The sequence below is a fragment of the Solenopsis invicta genome, chromosome 11, assembly GCF_016802725.1.
Source record: "Solenopsis invicta isolate M01_SB chromosome 11, UNIL_Sinv_3.0, whole genome shotgun sequence".
Taxonomy (NCBI): Eukaryota; Metazoa; Arthropoda; class Insecta; order Hymenoptera; family Formicidae; genus Solenopsis; species Solenopsis invicta.
This window is the reverse complement of record NC_052674.1, coordinates 16,292,897-16,315,728: the sequence shown is the minus strand read 5'-3', so window position 1 is coordinate 16,315,728 and position 22,832 is coordinate 16,292,897. Positions and strand designations below refer to the sequence as shown.

General features: G+C 34.4%; 1 protein-coding gene and 1 long non-coding RNA gene across 6 annotated transcripts in view; both read right to left on the bottom strand.

Moving 5' to 3' along the window:
- Positions 1–22,832, bottom strand: part of LOC105197595 (ADP-ribosylation factor-binding protein GGA1) — a 212,230-nt gene that overhangs the window by 78,244 nt on the left and 111,154 nt on the right. For all 5 annotated transcript variants that reach the window (XM_039455104.1, XM_039455106.1, XM_039455102.1 and 2 more), the window contains one exon: positions 12,361–12,580. In XM_039455104.1, coding sequence (XP_039311038.1) covers positions 12,361–12,580 — 220 coding nt within the window. The remainder of the gene's footprint in view (positions 1–12,360; positions 12,581–22,832) is intronic.
- Positions 7,694–12,354, bottom strand: LOC120358997. The gene is made up of 2 exons (XR_005575901.1): positions 11,058–12,354; positions 7,694–8,849 (listed from the first exon to the last, which is right to left on the bottom strand). It is a non-coding gene; the product is annotated as an uncharacterized LOC120358997 (long non-coding RNA).

The window sequence follows — 22,832 nt, the reverse complement described above, 5'->3', positions numbered from 1 at the left end:
ATGAAGATTAATATTAATAAATCAAGAATAAACGGCATCATAGAGCTGTACCGAATGTTAGAGATCTCGGTAATTAGGTATCTTCAAAACTCTACGCGTAGGACTATAGGTACACGCACCGGCAGAAATGGTGTCTCTCGACGCTAGCGCTCGGCTGCCGCACACACGCGGAGCCGCGCTCGTACGTGTGTCTAGGCTGCGCGGCGACGATCGGGGTGCGGGCGGAAAGTGGTGGGGGGCTTTACGATAGTGCATCCTCCTCGCTCGACGCTGGGTCGAGAGAGAAAGCATTATTCGACGTGATACCATGGGCGAAGTCGGTGTCCTCTGCTTATATTTTTCATTGCATTTTCTTGTAGTCGATTTCGAGAGCTTTCCAAAACACTATAAATAAGTTTATTTTGGTTAAGGACTTTCCGAGTTATGACGCTTGAAGGTTACAGTACACCGTAACTTTCAAGCCTCACAACTCGGAAAGTACTCAACAAAAATAAACTTTCTTATAGTGTTTTGGAAAGGTCTTGACACCAGCTATTAGATTCTGGAACCAAAAATGAGGTGTCCTATTTAAAAAAGTTAATGTTATTTTGATCTGACCTTGGCGACGCCATCCAAGGTCAAACTGATAAAATCAGTAAATAGATCTTTTAAAACCCTACAACTTTTGTCTGAAACATTTTTCTTTAAAATGTCGCGTTTACGAAAAAATCGGGTGGGACGGGTGGTCTGGGACACCCGGTACATTAACGGAAACGGGGATAAAAAATTAGAATGGATGGAAAAATAAATGAAAAAAAGATGAGAGTAAAAACCACTATAGGAGGAGATTTGAATGCCAGAACCGAGGAGAAAAATAGGAGAATAGAACATCAACATGATAGGGAGTATGGAGAAAAAAGAAAATAGAGTAGTGCTAGAGGATTATATAGACTTGGACCATTTGTGGACCTATTGTGGTATGGATTGGAAGAACTATTGTGGTATGGATTGGAAGAAAAAAGAATAGAGTAAGGGAGAAAAGAGGAATAGGGGAACAAGCAGATGGGTATAGTCAAAGAAGGGCACAACAGAATTCAGAGGCTTTGGGAAGATTACTAATGGAGGATGGGGAGGTAAGAAAAGTATGGTAGAAAGTGAGAGAAAAGATAAAAAATATTTGAAGAAAGGTAACAAGAGGAAAGAGTGTAGTAAGAAGAGTATGGTGGGATGAAAGGTGTGAGGAAAGAAAAAAGCGGTGAGAGAGGCGCTGAAGAGGTGGTGAAAAAGAGAGAGGTGTAAAAAGATATATATATATATATATATATATATATATATATAAAAAGATATATATATATATATATATATATATATATATATATAAAACTAGAGTATAGATAACTAATAAAAAGAAGAAAAAAAAGAATGAAAAATGAGAGAGAATTGTACAATATTAAAACGGAAGGTATGAGAATTGGTGGGTAAAACAAGAAGAGTGAATGAAGAAATCAAAATGGAGAAACGGGATAATTATTTAAGGGGCATACTGAAAGGAGCAAGTGAGAGAGTGAGAAGAGGGTTGGAAGGGAAAAAAGAAAAAGATGAGGAGGGATTAAAACGAGGGGAAGTGAAGGAAGTACTAATAGGGATGAAAGAAAAAACGGTGGTAGGGATAAATGAGATTCAAGCAGAAGGGTGGAAATATGGGAAAAGAAATTAAAACGTTGAATATGGAAGGTGATAAGATGTGGAAAGAGAAGGGATGGATAGAGTGCAAAGGATCATAACGTCGGTTATGAAGAGGAAGAGCACAAGAGTAGAAGAGTACAAAGATGTATCGTTGACGACGTCTTTGTATAAAATTTATGCGTTGTTATAAGCAAATAAGCTAAAGGAAGAAGTGGAGAAGAAAGGACTGATTCCATAGAATCAAACGGGGTTCAGAAAAAGTTTAAGAACAATAGATAATATACATGTTGCAAATTATCTAATAAATAGGCAGGTCAGTAGACCAGAGGGAAAAATGATAGACCTTTTTGTGGATCTAGAAACCGCGTTCGATTCTGTAGACAAAGGTATATTGATGAATGCAATAAGAAATAGAAGGGTAAGAGAAGGGCTGGTGATAAGGTGTGAGGATGTGATAAGAAAGACAAGGAATAGAGTGAGAGTAACCATTATATGGCAAATCAGTTTACTTTGTAATTGACGTAAAACAATACTCTAAAAATTGACAAACTTCTTTTATTTTGACGTTACAAATGACTGTAAGAAATTTAAGAATAATCAAAATCTGACAATTATCGGGATTCACTCACAAAATATCGTTTTACGTCAATCTTACAAAGTACGAGGTGTGTTCAAAAAGTATCGCGAATTTTGTGTTTTTTCAAAAATTATTTATTTATTCATGAATATCTATTTTGTCCCCTTCAAAGTAATCCCCATGAGATATTATACACTTGTGCCAACGGTTTTTCCAATCTTCGAAGCACTTCAAAAAATCATTTTTTTTTATCTTGTTCAGCTTCTCCTTCGATGCCGTCTTTATCTCGTCAAGCGTAGCGTAACGTCGTCCTTTCATGGGCCTCTTCAGTTTAGGGAACAAGAAAAAGTCACAGGGGGCCAGATCTGGGGAATACGGTGGCTGCGGCATCATTAGTGTGTTGTTTTTGGCCAAAAAGTCGCGCACAAGCAACGATGTGTGAGCAGGGGCGTTATCGTGGTGCAAAAGCCAATTTTTGTTCTTCCACAAATCAGGGCGTTTCTGGCGGATTGCTTCGCGCAAATTGCGCATAACTTGCAGGTAATATTCCTTATTGACCGTTCTACCCTGTGGCAAGAACTCATGATGCACCACGCCCCTGCAATCGAAGAAAACTGTCAGCAAAACTTTCACATTCGACCGAACTTGGCGCGCTTTTTTCGGTCTTGGTTCGTGCGGCAGCTTCCATTGAGATGATTGAGCTTTGGTTTCCACGTCATAACCATAAACCCACGATTCGTCACCAGTTATGACCCTCTGGAGCAAATTTGGGTCGTCGCGGACAGAGTCCAACATCTCATTAGCAATGTTCATGCGATGCTGTTTTTGGTCGCAATTGAGCAATTTTGGTACGAATTTCGCGGCGACCCGTCTCATGCCCAAATCATTGATAAAAATCGAATGGCACGAGCCAATCGATATGTTTAGGTCCTCAGCAACTTCTCTAACGGTGATTCGACGATTGGCCAATACCATTTTCTCCACTTCATTAATTTTTTCGTCTGTTGTTGAAGTGCTCGGGCGTCCGGCACGCTCTTCGTCGTTCACATCTTCTCGGCCTTCTGAGAACATTTTGTACCACCGATAAACGTTGCTTCGATCCAAGGTAGCTTCTCCGTATGCCACAGTCAACATTCGGAATGCATCCGCGCACTTAATTTCGTTTTTCACACAAAATTTGATACGGGTTCTTTGATCCATTTTTTTGAATAGGTAAAAATCGAAGACGATCCAAAACACGTGCAAGCAAAGCAGCTGTCAACAATTAAGTGAACATTCAAAATGGCCGAGCTTGTCGGCATAAGTGAGAGACATGAGTACCAACATAACGCCACAAAAAGATCGAAATTCGAATATACGTAACCCGCGAAAATTCAAAATTCGCGATACTTTTTGAACACACCTCGTAAATACTGGGTTCCTCCCCCGCTCATTATTTATTTTCCACGATATAACTTAATAGATATTCATTTATCACTGCAATCACAAATATTGCATTATATATTAGTTATTATATATTGTTAAACTTAATTCCTGCCGCTCGCTACTAGAGGGTGCTGGCTCCAACGCTGGCAAGTTTTGACGATGAAGTCATATGTCTTTTGTAGTTTAGACATCGCTAAAAGAGATTCAATCCTCATAGAGTAAATTTCTCGACGCCAAAGACATTTTCCAATCAACTGAAAATGAATCGCGATAAGCTGTTTTTCTGATATGTGCTTCTCCACTACTTCGAAAAACCGCAGCTGAAGCGCATCGCTTATTATCCGAAGTGTATGGTGATAAAACTCCATCGGAAAGAACATGTAAAGTTTGGTTTAAACACTTTCAAAACGGTGATTTGTGCAATGTGAGAGACAAAGAACGTCCAAAACAGCCGAAAAAATTTGAAGATGTCGAACTGCAAGAATTGCTCGATGAGAATCCAGCCCAAACGCTTTTAGAGTTGTCGGAACAGTTAAATGTTACTCCAATAACCGTCTCAAAACGCTTGCATACCATGGGAAAAATTCATAAGGAAGGGAAATGACTATCACATGAGTTGTCAGAAAATACGATTTTGAATTGTTTGACTATTGCGACTTCTTTGCTTGCCAGGCAAAGAAAAAAAAGTTTTTTGTGGCGCATCGTGACTGACAATGAAAAATGAATTTATTTTGATAATCCCAAGCGGAAAAAATCATGGGTGTACCTTGGCCAATCATCAGCTTCAACGCCGAAGAGGAATATTCACGGGCATAAGACCTTGCTGTGCGTTTGGTGGGACCAAAAAGGTGTGCTGTATTACGAACTCTTGGATCCAAATGAAACCGTTACAGCTGATCGTTACCAACAACAACTATACCAATTGAGTGACATATTGGTGCAAAAAAAATCATCCGTAGTCAACAATCGATGCGAAGTCATTTTGTTGCATGATAACGCTCGACCGCATGTCGCGAAAAGCGTGAAACAAATACTTCGCGAGTTTGAATGGGAAGTTCTACCGCACCCAGCGTACTCTCCAGACTTGGCACCGTCGGATTACCATCTCTTCCGATCGATGCAACACGTACTTACGGACACACACTTCTCCAGTTACAACAAAGTCCAAAAATGGGTTGATGAATAGTTCGCCTTGACACCGCGTTCTACCGTCATGGGATTGCCCTGTTGCCGGAAAGATGGGAAAAAGTAGTAAAAAATGAAGAAAATTACTTTGATTAAGGTATTCATTCATCTTCCTTTCAAAACAAATCAATTTTATAAACGAAAAAACGGCAGGAATTAAGTTTAACACCTAATACGTCCCTGATTAAAAAAAAAAATAAATAAAAAATAAAAAAACGATAAAAAGTGCCAGCAACAATAGCATTCTATCATTTTGAATCAGGTTTCTTGCACTTTCTATTGTTTTCTATCGGTTTCTTTTTTATCAGGGGTGTTCAAATTTGCACATTTTTCGTATACATATGTGGCTATGGAACAATGCGCATGTTACTACGGCGCAATGCGCATCTTCACGTCGCTACATCTCGTCGGTATAAGTTTCCTAGCCTAAATAATTGTCAACTTTAATGATTCATATCTCGCTTTGCGTGGTAGAACGGCAATTATTTCTGCCATATTCTTTTACTTCCAAGCAAACCTACCCAAGTGTTACACTCCAATTTGATGAGCTTTGAATGTTTTAGTCTAGATCAAAATAAGAAACAGGTATTTTTTTATACGAGCCCAAATGAACATTTAAGGGGGTAAAACACCCCTTTTAAAAAAAATTTGTTTTTTTCTTTCGAAGCGTATATCGTTAAAACTATAAGAGATAGAGAAAAATCTTCTAATTGAAAGTTCAATGGCTTGAAAATTACTTTACATAAATAATAAATTCTTTTTTAATTGATTTTTTATACTTTCCTCCATCATTTACCTATTTTTTTCAAAACTTTTATATCTTTTAAACGCAAAATAAAACTTATTTCATTACGATAAAGTTATTTTCCAACATTCTCATGTTCCAAAAATAATTAAAAATCTTTCTATACACATGATACGCGCACACGTTCGTGCGCTACGGTAATGTCCCCAATAGCAATGAATCTCCTTAGGATATCCTGTTTTGATCGGATTGATCCTATTCTGATCCAAAATGTAAAATCATCCATAGGATGTCCTTAGGACATTTGTAATTGCCATTAAAGTCCTTAGTATATCTTAGTCTAATCTAAAAAAAAAAAATTTTTATTACTAATAATATACAAATCCTAACAGCACAAAACGTTCTCAGAATGATCCTGAATCCGTTCTGAATGTCCAGAGACGTGAATAGGATAGGTTTAGAGCGTTACAACATCTCATGGGGATGTCCTTAGGACGTCCCTACGAGGTTTGCCGTCTGGATTATAAACACGTCAAACGCATATGATTTTGATAACCCCTATGATTTTTTCATCTACGAGACTATTCCATTGAACTATATGTAAATACTTAAGTTTCTGAATAGCATATATTAACTATTTAAAACTTGTGCTTTTGCTTTTTCGATTTAAAAGTTCGAAATTTCTATCTTAAACACAGTACTATTGAGAAACATAAATATTATCGATAGACAAAATAAGTCCATAGATGAAAAAATCTCGATTTACATCCTATTGAGCAAACAATATTTCTAAATGTTTTTTAAATATTTTTTTAAATAATTTTTTTATATTTAATTTAATTATTGTATTATATTGGCATATATTTCTAGTTGCATTTTTATTTAAACAAATAACAGAAGTTATTCCAAATGCTATTTTGCATTTGTAAAAATCACTAAAAAAACTATAATTTTATATATATTTATATAAATAATATGCTTTAATTATACGGTTAATCTTTTTAATAATATATATTCACCTAATCAGTTATATAAATGTATTAGCATAAAATGTTCACAGAGCATCACGTCGCAGCAGTCGTAGAAGTCAAGCATCGTCCACCGCGGTCACAACTTGAATGGGTGACCGCTTGGGAATTTCCGAAAGAAAATTTCCAAGATTTTTTTTTGCGAAAAATGTTTTTTAAAATGTTACAAAAATATTGTTTTGTTCATTGGAATTATGTGGTGCAATAATATTTATGTAAATATTTTGGAAAAATTCATAGAATTAGAAAGTCCTAAAAGTTATTTTAAAACATCCATTGGACATCCTCAGGATCGAATTTGATTATCCAAAGACATCCTGAGGATATCTGAATTACGATATCCTAGGGCTCTACATAGCGGACATTCAGATGTCCACAGGATATCCTTAGGACCTCTTAAGTTTATCTAAGCACATCCTCAGGATATTAGAAATCCCTTGACATACATCCGCGGGATATCCCTGGGATCAAGTTTTGTTATGTGGGTCCCCCTCCGGTTTTGACGAGACTTTAATATGTTGTAGTATAGATAAAAATATGGGACACGTATTTTTATATACGGGCCCATATGACTATTAATAGGGTGAAACACGCTCTTGAAATAAATCGATTTTTTGATTTCTGAGGTAATACCGTCAAAACGGTAACATATAAAAAAAAGTTTCAAATAAAAGTTTTATAACTGTCTATGTACTTTATAATTGTTTGCTCAGATTTTTCGAAAATGTTTTTTTCTGTAAATCTCGCTTCTCTTCTAAATTTTTAAAAAATTTAAAATTTACCTTATATCAAAACTTATAGCTTATTTAACAATAAATTCAAACATGTATGATAAAGTTATAGTCCAAAAATACATTTTTCAGAAATAAACTAAAAATATCTATATCGCTATACACGCGCCCCATCCATATCCGCTTTATGGCGTCTATTGTTAATTTTTTTTTTATTCAATTAATTATAAGACTTTTTTGTATTATTATATTTTTATATGTTTTTTAGGTTTTAGTTTAGGTTTTAGGTTTTACTTTATTGATTTTTATTATTGCTTATTTATTTTTTATTTCCTTATTTTTAAGTTATTTTTTTTATTGCTGGAAATCTATAGAATAATGAAAATGCCCAGAATTTGTGGTGTCAAAAAAATGCCGTATACACTTTCATTTTGTACCAATCACATTTAAAAACTGCTATATCATAACAGGAGTCACAAAAAGGATCACAATTTTTAAAACAAAAATTTACAGGTGTCTCGCATTTAAGAGGTTTCTCTATAAGTAATATACTATAATGTACTATAAAATATACAAATAGCCATAAAACTTTTATTTGAATTTTTGTTTATATCTTTTACCGTTTCGACGGTATTATCTCAGAAATTAAAAAATCAATTTATTTCAAGAGCGGGTTTTACCTTCTTAACAGTCATATGGACCATATATAAAAATACGTGTGCCATATTTTTATCTGTACTACAACATATTAAAGGCTCGTCAAAATCGGAGGGGAGCACTTCCGTAGCACACAAACGTGCGCGTACCATGCGCGTAGAGGAATTTTTAATTATTTTTGAAACATGGGAATGTCGGAACATAACTTCATCATATATCGTTAAAGTCGTAATAAAATAAGTTTTATTTTGCGTATATAAAAAAATAAAAATTTTGAAAAAATAGATAAGTGGTGGAAAATAGGTAAGTAAAGGAAAGTAAAAAAAATAGATAGAAACATTTTTTATCACTTTATAAAATATTTTTCAAGCCTTTGAACTTTTAATTAGAACATTTTTTTCTATCTCCTATAGTTTCGACGATATATGCTTCGAAAGAAAAAAACCAATTTTTTTCAAAGGAGTGTTTTACTCCCTAAAAAATGCGTATGGGTCCGTATAAAAAAATATGTGTCTCTTATTTTGACCTAAAATATATCATATTCAAAGCTCATCAAAATCGGAGTGTAATACTTGGTGATTTTCTTGTTCGTACAAAATCGTGTCAAATAAGTCTAATTTTATCAAAATTGGAGGTGAGGAACGTATTCTAAATAATTACTAGAAAATCTATCACACCAATGACATAAAAGGATATGAGAACATGTAAGTGAGGATATATACTGTTTTTCTCTTTTTTTTATTATAACCTCACCCGTTCTCTTATCGCTCTATGCGATCAGTATGAGATTTCCTAATCCTACAAATATCAATTTTTAAGGTTTTATAATTTTTTACCTGTGTTACGTCCCGACCGAGCGCGGTCGCCGTTGAGCGGAATACGCGCGTTTCGGCGAAACTGGCTGTTTCGAAGCCTGAGCTTCGGGGACTCCACAGCCCAGGAGCGGATCGCGTGGCCGGATTTACCGGCGGACGGGCCCGATTTTCCGCGACCGATGGCCTAGTGAGGGGAGTTTTATAACTTTAGAAAAGATGCCGCGAGAGCGCGAGTATAGTGGCGTCGGAATCGTTCCAGGGGCTGTCTCCCTCCCGGATTAAATAAGCTACGAATTCTTCCAGCTCGTGGGGGCAACGGTCACAATCGAGAGGGTGACGGCGGGCAGCCACGGGCGCGTGGCAAGAATCGCACTTTTGCGGGTTGTATGGGTAGCCGAGATAGATGTAATGAGTAATTACCCCGAGGTAACTTTCTTTCTTAAAGCTTGATTGTTTGCCTTTACACTCGAGGCATAATACTGTTGACTCGTCGTCGTTTCGAAAATACAGTGAGGTTACGCACTGGGCACTGCGGAGCCATATACCGAACGAGCGATTCGCGTCGCGCTGGGCACGGACCGAGAGAATAGCAATGTGCGGCGGTGGGCACATACTCTAATTTGCCGTGTAAGGTTATTATTCTTCTGGAGATACGCACGTGCACGTCTCTTCGATTTCTATTATAGTAGGCGCTGTATTGAGATATGGTTTGTCTTCCGAGTCGTGCAAATGGCGCGCGAGGTCGTTCAGTGCTTCGTAGCACTCGACGCAGTCGATCGCGGTCTCCGGAAATGAGATTAGACGATTGCAGGACGAGCAACGTGTGGCTTCTTCGTCCCCGCCGATAATTAAGTAGTGACGCGTGACTGAGTTAAAAAATACGCGGTCGCGAAAGGGGAGAGTATTTCGACACCCGTCGCAAATGATCGTGCGGTTAATCTGGTGTTGATGGAAGGTGGCCAGGCTACACAACGCGGAGTTAAGCCAATCGAAATATGGGGCTTGAGTTGAAAAGTACGCGTGTGACATGCTTTGTTGGACGTTGCGACTTAGCTTTAGTATGGCGGTTGCTGTTGAAATTGTTGCCTTGGTAGCCGTTCTGGTCAGGTGATGATCGTCTTCGTCCTTCTCGGCTGTCCGGTCGTCCTCGAGCCTCGATCGTGATACTTCTGTTTAGGCACTACACTCGCGTCGCGGTGTTGCATGCATGGAAGCGGGGGAGGTTAAGCGTGGTGATTAAGCGAAAAAGCATTTGTGCATAAACTAATCTTTTATTGCTACGATATAAAGCACAATTTAAGCTACGGTTACATTGAAATTAAGCTTACGAGAAAAATAACGATGGATTTAGAGTTAGACTTAAAATTAGAATTAGAATTGGAATTAGGAAGTGTCTCGATTTAGGATTTGAGTTAGAGTTGGAATTTGAATTAGAATTAGGATTGGAATTAGAGTGACTCGTTTGGATTAGCGCGAACTAGTAGCTCAGGGGAACTCGGTCGCTACAATTGCGACACGGAACCGTCCTGGCTACACTAGCCCTGATCTCTACTCTCGAGTTCGAACTGCCCGGAGTCGCGGGCTGCATCCCTATTTATATGATTTTGAGACAAAGCTCTGTAAAAGCGCGGCAAGTCGGTACCCTTAGTGGGGGTTGCTGCTGATGCAACCACCACTCAGATTCTTTGAATAAGAAAACTCAAGTTCAAGTGCCGTGCGAGCGGACTTCTCCGCCGCGACCATCCGGCACTGAGAAATGTCAGGGAAATGTCAGTTCACGATTTTATGACTTTAACGGTCGCGCGACAGATTTCTCTGTCGCGGTGTCTTTCAAGTGCCGTGCGAGCGGACTTCTCCGCCGCGACCATCCGGCGCTGGAAAATGTTGGATTGAGATTTTATTACTTTTCGAGTGTCGTAGGCGCAGTTTCCTTCTAGCAACCTTCCGTCACTGGAAAATGTTAAATATGATTTTACGACTTACTGGCCGTGCGTGCAGATCGCTCTGCCGCGACTATCCGGCGCTGGGAAATGTTAAATAGACATTAGTCTATGATTTTATGACTTGCTGGCCGTGCGTGCAGATCATTCTGCTGCGCTATCCGGCGCTGGAAAATGTTAAGAACAGGATGCGACCTGACAGTTAGATTTGTTAGCGAATGCCGGCTTGCCCGTCTGTTTTATACCGGTGTCGAAAAAATTTATACTCGCAACGTCGCGGACGTGACACCTGTTTAAAACCAATTTTTTCTTTCACGTTCTATGTATCAAAATACACAATTAATACTCAACAGCTGATATAATTAAGCGAAATACGAATGTCCCTGATTTGTTCCAAAAACGCTAAAGTAATAAAATTTTCTATTGTGTGTTAGATTTTTTTTATTGTATTTCACTTTCTTTAATAACATAATATATCCTCTTTTTAATAAAATAAAACCTTAAAAACCCTTTTTTATGCATGTTTTAAACTTAAAACAAATTGTAGAATAGTTCCTGACTTGTTTCAAATTATCCTGGACGTGGGACTATTTGAAACAAGTCCGGAACATTTCGCACTGATCGACATTTTTATATGTAGTTCAAAGCAAGTACAATTCCATATTTTAACGGCATTGTAAAACGTAAGGTTTCAACCTCTTAAATCATTCAACCATCTAACAAATTTTTTTTATATGAATACAGGACTAAGGAGATGCAAAACAAAATGTTTTAAATAGTTCCGGTCTTCTCTATACAAAAGTTAATGGCAATACTGTTCGTGTGTGTATCCAAGTATATGTAAGAATCTTCTATTAGAATGGTGAAAAGAGGTAAGTGACGGAAAAATAAAGGAGCTAGTCAGATTTGAACTCGGAATCCTTCGTTCCAATAACTAGCACTCTCACTGCTAGACTACGGTTCCACTATTTCCCTAATGTTTTCCGTTCACATATCAATACTCTTACAATCTTTCTCTTCTCTGAGATCTTACAGTATATATACATATATACATATATATATATATATATATATATATATATATATATATATATATACTATTAGTTAAAGTTACAATGTAAACGTTTCGGTTCTGTCATTCGGATCGTTTTCAATACAATATATTATGTAATAACTTTGGCGAAAAAAATTCTACAAAATTTTACACAAATTTAAGAAATGCTATAAAAATTTATATGAAAATGGTAGAATTGGAACAGTTCTAAATTTTCGTATTTTTATAGTACACTGTACAAATTTTGCACATACAAATTTTGATTTTTATCATTGACTTTTTATATAAAATACATATGGATACCCGTGTATCTTTACAGTAGAAACAAGAACATAAAAAAATAAAACCTAATTGCTCAAACTACAGTTATCAGAAAAGTGTTTTGGCAACAAATTTATCATGAACATTTTTTGATCATATTTGCAGATTTTCACTTAAAATATATAATTGCAATTAAAATTATAAATGCAATCAATATTTTCTAGATACTATTTATAGAAATCTAAATAAATAAATTATTATATTGAAAGCAAGATACCAAGCATTTCGACGTTGCCCTGAGCTTCACTGGCGAGTCTCAACAAAATAGGTTTCAGTCGTTCGCACGCTTGATACAACTCTTTCATCAATTCAAGATCCTCCGCACTGGTTTCATTCTGATTATATGAGTCCAACATTTCTGATAATAACATTACGTTGTTTTGCACGGATTCTAATTCCATGCCTCTTCGCGAATTTAACTGCAATCGTTCCTCATCCTAAATAAATAGATATATGTAACAAGAATTTTTAGAAAAACATTGAACGTAATTCTAAAAAAAGGAGGGGGGGTTAAACAATGGCGGAACATGGAATATGGGGAATCAAATTAAAGAATCAAATAAATTATTTAATTCTTACAAGTAAACATCTTCAAGTGTTATACGCTTTTTTTTCATTTTTTGGATTCAAAATATCAAGAGACGATCCTTTATGTAAAAAATAATTATTAAACGTTAACCATAACGCTTACAGCGTCTCATTTCCGATAAAATAAAGTATTTCAAAAATGGTATTTTCACAAGATAATATTTAAAAGTTTGGTTTTACAATAAATGTGAAATAGTGATTTTTATTTGACCATAGTAGTCTCTAAATGTAAATTAAATTCTTTAAGTAAAATTATGTGCTTCTTATGTACATTAATATAGTACCCTCGATCTTTGCTTCACACGGTGACAATGTTCCTTATATTTTACATATGAATTACTTGTTTGGTCGCCACATTTATTTTTCAGTCCATTAATGACTAGGACACTTGATTGTTACTGACACATCCATGAATAATACTTCTATGTGATGCAAAGAGTCTAACTAGTTTCATTAAGCTAAAGATGACTCAAATTTGAGTCAAATTTAGACTGAAATGTCTATTATATCAAGCATACCTCATGGTTTTTTTTTTAACTCAATTATTACATACTACTGTACGTACTGAGAATGACATTGGACATTATTAGTTTCTTTAATCATTGAAATAATATATTTTTTTGACATAAATAGATATTATTTACATAAAAGATTTCTAAAATTTAACAAAATTCTAAATGAGTACAAAGGCTATGTTTGAACATTTTAATGAATAAAAAGAGAATTCTTTAGTTTATGACTGATGTATTTGTTTTGCGCATTATAAACCGCACTTGGCTTTTATTAGCCTTTGTACTAATTTTGAATTTTGATAAATCAATTTCTCTTGTCATTTTGAGTATAAAAATATTGAAGTAAAAAAATTGAAAAATATATGTAGATATTTTACAATATATTTTTTACTTTTTATAAGACTTTTTTACTTTTATCAATATTAACATATACAATCCGTGACAAAAAATAGTACATCCAATGTTTTTGTTAATTATTATTTTATAAATTACAAAAATATAATTTCACGTATGCATAGATATTGTATGTCAATTTCTACAACCAACTTCTAATACCAAAATCATAATACAGTATTTATTTTATCTGTAAAAACCGCGCGCCTGGTAATGTACGTGAGCGCTTGCGGTTACGTTGCTAGTTGCCTCTGCAACTTCAATGTATGTCTGTTTAAAGGACGGTGCTGATTGGATTAGATTTACTAAAAAGTTACTGCTTTATCAAGCATTATATAAAAAAAATTATTCAGGTTTTTTAGACTCAGTTTTTAACACTATATAATTGGTGTGCGCTTTTTAAGAAACACCCTGTATACATAAAATTATATTTTTGTAATTTATAAATTAATAATTAACAAAAACATTGGGTGTGCTATTTTTTTGTCGCGAACTGTACGTAAGAAATATATTTTTATAAAATAATATTTTATAAAAATATGTTTCTTACATATATACTTTATATTAATTCTATTGAATAATTTAATTGACCTTAATATGAATCTTTGTTCAGATTCCCAAGATCAAATAGAGATAATTATTTTTCCTGCTGAAATCAAGAAATTATTAAAATATTTTTTTAAGACAAATATATAAAAGAGAAAATAGCCAAAGACAAAGAATTAATAGATGTAATTACATAACTTGTGACGATGCACCCCGCAGCAAGCATCGTCCCGGTAAACATCAGCCGGAAAGGTCGCCGGGCCATAACCGGGGGTACCACGAGTACCCATTTTTAAGTTCAAACACAGAAATACCGCCTGGGGGCAAACACTGCCAGAAGAGACGCGCCGAGCCATCGCACGCGCTGAGTCAGCGCGCATGCGCACTTGGAAGACACGCGGTCTTCCCTACTCCGACGACTCCGCCGTCAAGCGTCGAAAGATAACGTAGGCAAGCGGAGTCGCTCGGTATAAATAGGGCCGTCACGCCGAGAAACGGCGACTCCGTCATCAGCCAGCATTCCGAAAACGATCCGCAGCGCCTGTGACACTTCGCTCCTGAAGTCGGAACAACGGTGGAAGAGTGTTTGGCCGCGGCGAGAGATTACTCCGCCTCTGACACCGATCCGTCTTAAACACACAGCCATCCGAAAGCCGAGAACCCGCTCAAAACCAAGAGTCTTGGTCAGCAAGCCGGTTCCCGGCTACCCGGAAGCTGACCTCGCCTCGCGACACCCACCAAAACCGCGACCACCGTGTTCGGGATTCCGGATCAAGTTTACTAGACGGGGTGCCGCTCATCCAGCCCTACCTGCGACGATCCCGTCACGACTGTCATATCGCGCGGGAATTCGGCCCGCCCGCGATAACAGCAACACAAAGGTTAGGCTAGGCGGACCATACGGTGAAACCACGCCCATCGCGTCGCGAACCTCACGGCACGCCGGCCGTAAACCGCGCCTATACATAGAGATACCTTTATGAGCTCTAGTAGCATCGTAGACTATCTATACATATATACAGCTATATCGTGTACATATTGTCCGCCCTGCAAATTAGCCAAATACATGTAAATATATCCAAGTAATGCCACGCGTGTAGTATTTTAACCGCACCGCCGGTCTTCCCTTCTCCCGCGTCGAACCATTTTCGCGGTCTAGCACCAAAAACTCGACAAGCTGATCTGTGCGCAAAAAGTTGGTAAATTACAAACTATTAACAATTAATAAGTGTAATTACATAAGCTATTGGAAATTTAATTCTCCTTGCGATATTACACAAGTACGTTTTCAAAATAGTCTTTATCAGTTCTACAAAAACAAACCTATTTTTAACCGTATATTAAAAAACAATTTTGCTGTAATCAACATATATCCTAAATTAAAGAGTTTATATCAATGTAAAAGAACACTAAACAAAAGAGCAATTAAGTTTTATGTAATCTAATTTATCCAAGGTCTGTAAAACGTAAAAGAATTAATAATTAATTCATCGGTCAGAGGCGAGAATTTCATTAAGTCAACATTAAGCTCGTGTGAAGATACGTTAAAAAGTTAAAACCAAAACAGTTAAACTATTAATAAATTCAAATTAATTAATTTACAGGTCAAAAAATTACAATAAAAACTTAATTACCAATTTACGGAAATAATAAATATAATAAACAGCATCCCAAACATTTTTATGTAATTAAAATAACATCAGATTAAAAGTTAAAATAAAAATGTCAGAACGTTTGTCATAGTGTTTGTATTTAAATATTGTCCAGAGGATTGTAAATTTTCTTATTTGTAAAGCAATAAATAATATGTCAAAACTAAAGTTTGATCAAAAATCGTTGGTTTTTTCGGTCAGATCTTTTAAAATGTTGTTAAAGATCATACTAAAGATCAGGTAAAAAAAAAGAGAAAAAACACGTGCAGTGTAAACTTCTCTCTCTATGAAATAAGAATAAAAGAAAAAGATACACGACATCTATATTTCATCTTTTTTTAAAATATTTTTAACGCTGCATAGAAATACAGTTGATTTTAAAGATTAATTTTTTCTTCAATTTGTGAACATAAAATAAATATGATAGAATAAGATTTTTGTAATGTTAAACTAAATTTTTGTAATGTAAAAATAAATTTTTAAAGCTGAAATTATATTTCAATTTTTCCGGCTCTTTAAAAGTACCGAAAAAGTTTGACAATTTTAATTGAACTTTTAAGACCGTAGTTATTTACTTATAGGTTCTTGATAAAAGCGATATTACAGGGTGTCTATGAAAGATTACATTTTTATTTCTTTGCTTTTATTATAATAATTTGAGTAAGATTAATATATTATTTTACAAAAAAACATTCAACCAAAAAAACAACAATTAATGCTGCAAGTTGATAAAAATGAAGTAAAACAAAAAAAAATTTAAAAGATCTAGAAACTTCATTAATTTTTAAACATTTTTATATTAAAAAAGTGTAGTTTTTAATAAACAGGAATTTTTTTATAATATGATATTTATACGTGTATTATTTTTATACATTATCATTTTTATACATTATTAAATTTTACAATAGGTAATTGTATATCTATAACAGTAATCGTAACCGAAATCAAAACGGTTACCGTCACCGTTATCAGTAATATGACCGTAACCAAAACCGAAACCGAAAATTGAAAATAACCTCCGACCGTAACCGTAACCAGACCAAAATTTTATTTCGGGCAAGGTCTCTGATTCTAATACCCACTTCTTTCTGAAATTTGTATAATTAAAATAGCACATATATAACTTTCCGTTTTCTATTAAAAAATTTTTTTTGCCCATTAATCGACTTAATAGCGTCTGATAATAAACTTACTTATGGAGTTACCTTCTGTTCATTTATAAGCAATGTTATAAAACAAACTCAAGTACCGTCATAAGGCGAAATGTTTCTGGTCACTTATGAAAATCGGGCACAAACTTTTGCAATCATCCAATATTATTTTCTTTTAACCGAATTTTGTCATTTCATTTAATCTACGTAAGAAGCGTCGCAATCTTTACAGATTTCACAAACTATATAATTAGTAATAAAAATTCATTTTGTTTTTTTTTTACTTAATTAATCTTCAACTTTTTAAGGTCAACTTCTTTTAGTCAAAAATTAAATCACTTTTAGGATTTTTTCAGCTATATAGAAAGAAATTCAGGATGTCTTGTACGTTATTTATTATTCCTTTAAATGTATAAAAATATTTTTTTTGTAAATCACAAAATTTAAATGGCGGCTATCGTCAAATCAATCTGAGCAACCGTTCTCATTTATCGACCCAATCTCGAACATGATTCCGACTGTACAAATTATATGATCAAGTTGCAAACAAATTTACTACATAATATTAAATTTATTGAAGGATTAACAACAATTTAAAATAAAATATTGAAAAATTTCAAAATAGCTACTTATCATACTTTAATTGAGTTTATTTTGTACTTTCTTTTTTCAAATTCCATACTATGCCAAAAATATTAATTTTTCATTCTCTATTGTGGTTCAATCTTTAATAAAAAGTATTTAATTATTATACAATTTGGCCAAATTCAATCGATCGATCAATTCATGGAATATCCAGCTCACAATATCAAAAAACATGGTTTCAAGAAAAACGTGTTTAAAGTTAAACTGAATATCAGGTAAAATTAGTTATATATTTTTTAATATCCATTATTATTGAGTGAAAATGTGCCTTTAAGTTCTGTGCTGTTTTCTACATAAAAACAAACGTTTTCACAAGCATTTAAATTGGCCGAATAATCCGACCGCGTCGCACCAGTGTTGCGTTTAGCAAGCCATAGCTTCTTAAATAATTCAAATATTGCAAAATCATTTTGCAGGTATAATCTACACAAAGATGTAAAAAATGTAAGAAAATAAAAATCTATCTTTTTAACCAAAAGTAGTAGACTCTAGCCTTCAGCAATGATAAAATTACAATTGCTTGTGATTTACCTATGACTAAGGAAGCAATTTTGAAATCGGACTGACATATATTATAAAAACACAATATAATTTTTCTCATTTTTATTTTCGCTCTTCTTCGGTGACCAATAAAGTCCTCTGTTTTTGAAAATTTACAGACAGGTTTTTTAACCTACCATGATTTGTTTTATCAAAAATCATTTTGAGAGGATAACCATTATCTAATAACAAATTAATAATCGACAAATTTCAGTTTTTTGAGAAAATGAAATATAATAGAATTGCTCGATCTATTAACGTAGTTTTATCGCACAAGTCCCAAGCCCCAGCCAAAACTTAATTCTTCTGGATGTAATAATTCAAAACAAAAACAAGCGTATCAGTAAACAATTTTATTACAGATTGTATGTACGTAATTTATTATCGTAATAAAGTGAGAAAACTATTCTAAGCATTCCAAAAATACGAGATAAAAACGTCGTTCATATCGTTGGGGTTACATATATTTACAAACTTACCCTATGACTTAACCCTTCTTACAACTAACTTACACTAAACTACGCATTGCCTTGCCGCACACCCTGCCTCTCGCAATGCTACCCTCGCTCCGCCTAAATATAACCACAGTCTCAATATATCTCTCTATTACCCGCCTCGGAACTTCCGCTTCCGTTTACAATTTTGCTTTTTACAATCCTCACTCATTCCGCCCTCCACACATTTAATCACTCCCAACTTCCCTCCCTTCTCAATCCCCCCTCCCACCGCTCATGAATTCTCCATTCTCCTCCCTTACTCTTTTTCTCTTCTCCACCTCTTACAGCCATCCCTTCCCCTCCTTCACCTTTTCCAGAATCCTCCTACAGTCCTACAGGCCTTCTACCAAATCTCATTCCCTCTAACTTTCCATGATTTACACTGCTTTCAGGATTCCATATCACTTCCACATGATCTACATAACTTTCTCCCTTCTTCCTCTTCCCTCTAACATTTCATTCCTTAACCTAAATCTCACTAACCTCTTCCATCTACTCTCGCCCCAACCCATTTCCAAATATTTCGGAGTTTCCTCACCTTTTACCTTTCCGTACCATCTGCTGAACCTCCCGTTTCTGATCCTTTCCCACCTCTCCTCTTTTTGTCTTTCCCTATCCCTTCTCTTTAACTCCTCAAAATTTAATCCTTCCTTCCTCCTTCTCTTCCAGTATATCCACTCCTCTCTTCCTAAAAAAACAATCCCTCTCCTTCTCCCACCTCAAACCATCCTTTCTCCTTCCCATCCTCTCCTTCATTTCTTCCAAACACATTCTAGTTAGTAAGCTTCCTCCGCCTCCCTCCAATCTTTTTTCGAACCCCCAGAATCTCTTCCCTACTCTACTTCTCATCTTTTCTCTCTGCGTTTCTTCCCTGACCAAATACCCTGGATTTCTTCCCTCTACCCCCAATACCCATCTCAAGCACCTTTCATGTAATCTCTCTACTCCCTCTCTCTCCTGCTACCTCCAGATCTCCACTCCATATCCCACCGCCCACACTAAAGTGTCACACTCTCCTCTTCCAATTCTTCCCAAACCTCCTCTTCCCAATGCCTCACATCTGTCCCCTTATTGTCGCCGCCTTCGCTACCCTCTCTCTTATCTGCGCTTTCTGTCCACAATTCCTATATACATTTTTCTTTATTAAAATAAAAAAATTTTAAACTACAAAATCTTGGCGCTGCTAGATAAAAACAATGAAAAGAATTGACATTAAAAAAAATGTGATAAATGTAAGATATACGTTATAAAAATAATTATGCAAAGTAAGTAGACTAAATTTCTTTAGCATTTAAGTAACATTGTAAGTCATTATAATTTTCTAAATTACTATAACTAATATTTTAGAACATTATCGGACTTGTAGTATATTGAAGACGAACAAGTAAGTCCAAAACATGTTTATGTACATAATTATATAACAAATCTGTTTATAGAGAAACTTTAAATTTTAAAGTATTATTGTAAAATATTTATTTTGCTCCACTCGACCTTGTCTGTCACTTGTTGCAATTTATTGTTGGATATTTTCACCTTAAAAGTAATTATTATTTTTATATTGTTATATTATTATATTTAGATTATATTTAGACATCTAGCAACGCCAAGTTTGTGTAGTTTAAAAATTTTTTATTTAAATAAATTTTTATATTTGCTTCCTCTTTATTCTTTGAGATTAAATGTTATATCAAAATATTTAAGATAGACTCAGCAGTATTAAAATTAGAGAATAAAACGTAGGAAATGCGAGTGAAACGCGGTAGTTGGTGCGTCAATAATAATAGTACATATATTTCGCTATCAGTACATAAATATGGAAAGCATCCATTTGGATACAGTATAATTGGACAGAGCCAATCACAGCGGCTGGTGCCTAGTAATTTTCTTCTGTTCAAGCGCTGTAAGTGGTTTGTGTCTAATTGTACTGTGTCCAAATGGATGCTTCGCCATAAATATGAATACAAAATTCGGCTATTATTTCGTGCTCATTTGTATTCGTGCGGTTGACGAGAAAACATTGACTATCTTTGTGCCATTCTATTTATTATATTTATTAGTTTTATCATTTCCGACTTAATGATGTCTTTTTTGTGTTAATTTATTACGATGTGACGTCAACACCTTAAAAATGGCTAGAATTGACAGTGCTGGTGAGTTGTCTGAATTTTTTATTTTATAACTTCCGAGGATTTATGTTCACTGTCCACCATAGATTATGGCATGATCGCTCATATATCCATCTTGATGGTCAACATTGATGGACCATAATGTGTAAATTCTTGTACACAAAAAAGCGACTACACGGCGTGTCAATTTCTCGCCCTTGAGTCGGAGACAACGCATGCCGGCTTAAAATGTAAGTTTCTTTTATTCAACGCGACCATCACGTCACACAACGGTCATTTTAATGGAATTTCATCGTTGAAAATGACTTCAAGGGAAGTCGAAACGCGTCGGATATTTGTATTCATATTTATGTACTAATAGCAAAATATATGTACTATTATTATTGACGCACCAACTACTGCGTTTGACTACCATTTCCTACGTTTTATTCTCTAATTTTAAATGTTATATATTCCATTAAACTTTTTTTTCAATTAAATACATCTATTTTTATACATCTATAAATATATCTTGGATTAGAACAGATTTTTCATTAAAAATACACAGATAGTATCATTTGAATTTTATTCAAAAAGAAATTAAAGATACCACTACTTAAGTTTTATTAAAAAAATAAAAATACTATCACTTCAATTTTATTTGTTAAAAATAGTACAGCAGTTATTTCCAAAAGCAATGTAGTCTCCTTATAATTGTAACAGTTTAAAGATTTCATACATTTTTTAGAAAAATACATTTAGATTGGATATTTATTTTTAAGCAAATACCATGTGGGTTGGAATAGGAAGATTTTTCAATGAATACAGAGAGATAGAATCATTTAGGTTTTGTATAGAAATTATAAAGATTACCACATAAGTTAAAATAAGAAATTTTTTAATAAGAATACAAAGATAGTACCACTTAGGTATTGTACAAAAAAATAAAGATTTGAAGGGTCTACGCACGCACGCACGCACACTTGACGCTTTTTTTAACTTTTTTTTTTTAAGTTTTAGTTAACACTAAACATATCATAAATAATCACGCAATGAATTGAGATAACGTTAAAATTGTAGAATTTTAGACTATAAAAATAATCATAAGTAAAAAATTAATTTCAGAAGTGATTCATTTCAGAAGTGATTCATTCAAGTAAAAAAAAGAGAGAGAGAGAACATTACTTAAATTGTAATACAGATATAAAATTACTTTATGGTTCTCATTTTAATATTCTAAAGCAATGTATTCATAAAAAAATTTAAAAAAATAGCGCTTTCAGATTTTTTAGTTCTGACATATTATTTATTTACTTACAAATAAGAAAATACGTACATTCTCTGGACATTGTCTAAACATATAGACTATGACAAATGTTCCGAACAAAACAATTTTATTTTAATTTTTAACTTTTAATGTAACGTGATCAATCACGTACAAATGTTGAAAAGCTATTTATTATGCTTATTGTTTGTGTAAATTGGCAATTATCTCTTTCTATTGTAATTTTTTAACTTGTTAATTGATGACACAACACTTGTTTTTTAATGACACAGGTCTACAAAATTTAGAGAGGGAGGAGGTCTTGTACTTTGAACTTCGAAGGATGTTTCTATAGGATTTTGATGCACTAAAAACGACTTACGTTCTCCTTTTTTTCCACTAACCTCCATTTTTAAAATAATCAAAAAATAGTGTTTTTTGAAATTCGATTTCTCTATAATTTTTTTTTTTTTTACTAACAAAAAGTGAGCAAAAACTGTAAAATATTAAATGAAATGAGTCATAGCTCATTTGAAAGGGGAAAACAGGTATATTAAAAGTGTAAAAAGGTTAATGTGAATGGGCCTTACTTTTTAGAAAAATTCCAATTAAATTTTAATATTGAGACAGTTTGTACATTAAGTACTAGAACCACTATCCAAAAGAGCGTGGCTAAGAAGGCTAAGTGCTAGCGTTACATTTTTCCCTCCGCGGCGGACCGGGTTTGAATGTCCGCAGCAGCAAAGAGTAACTCCAATTCTTGGAACTCAAATTTCAAACATTTTTTTATGTCAAA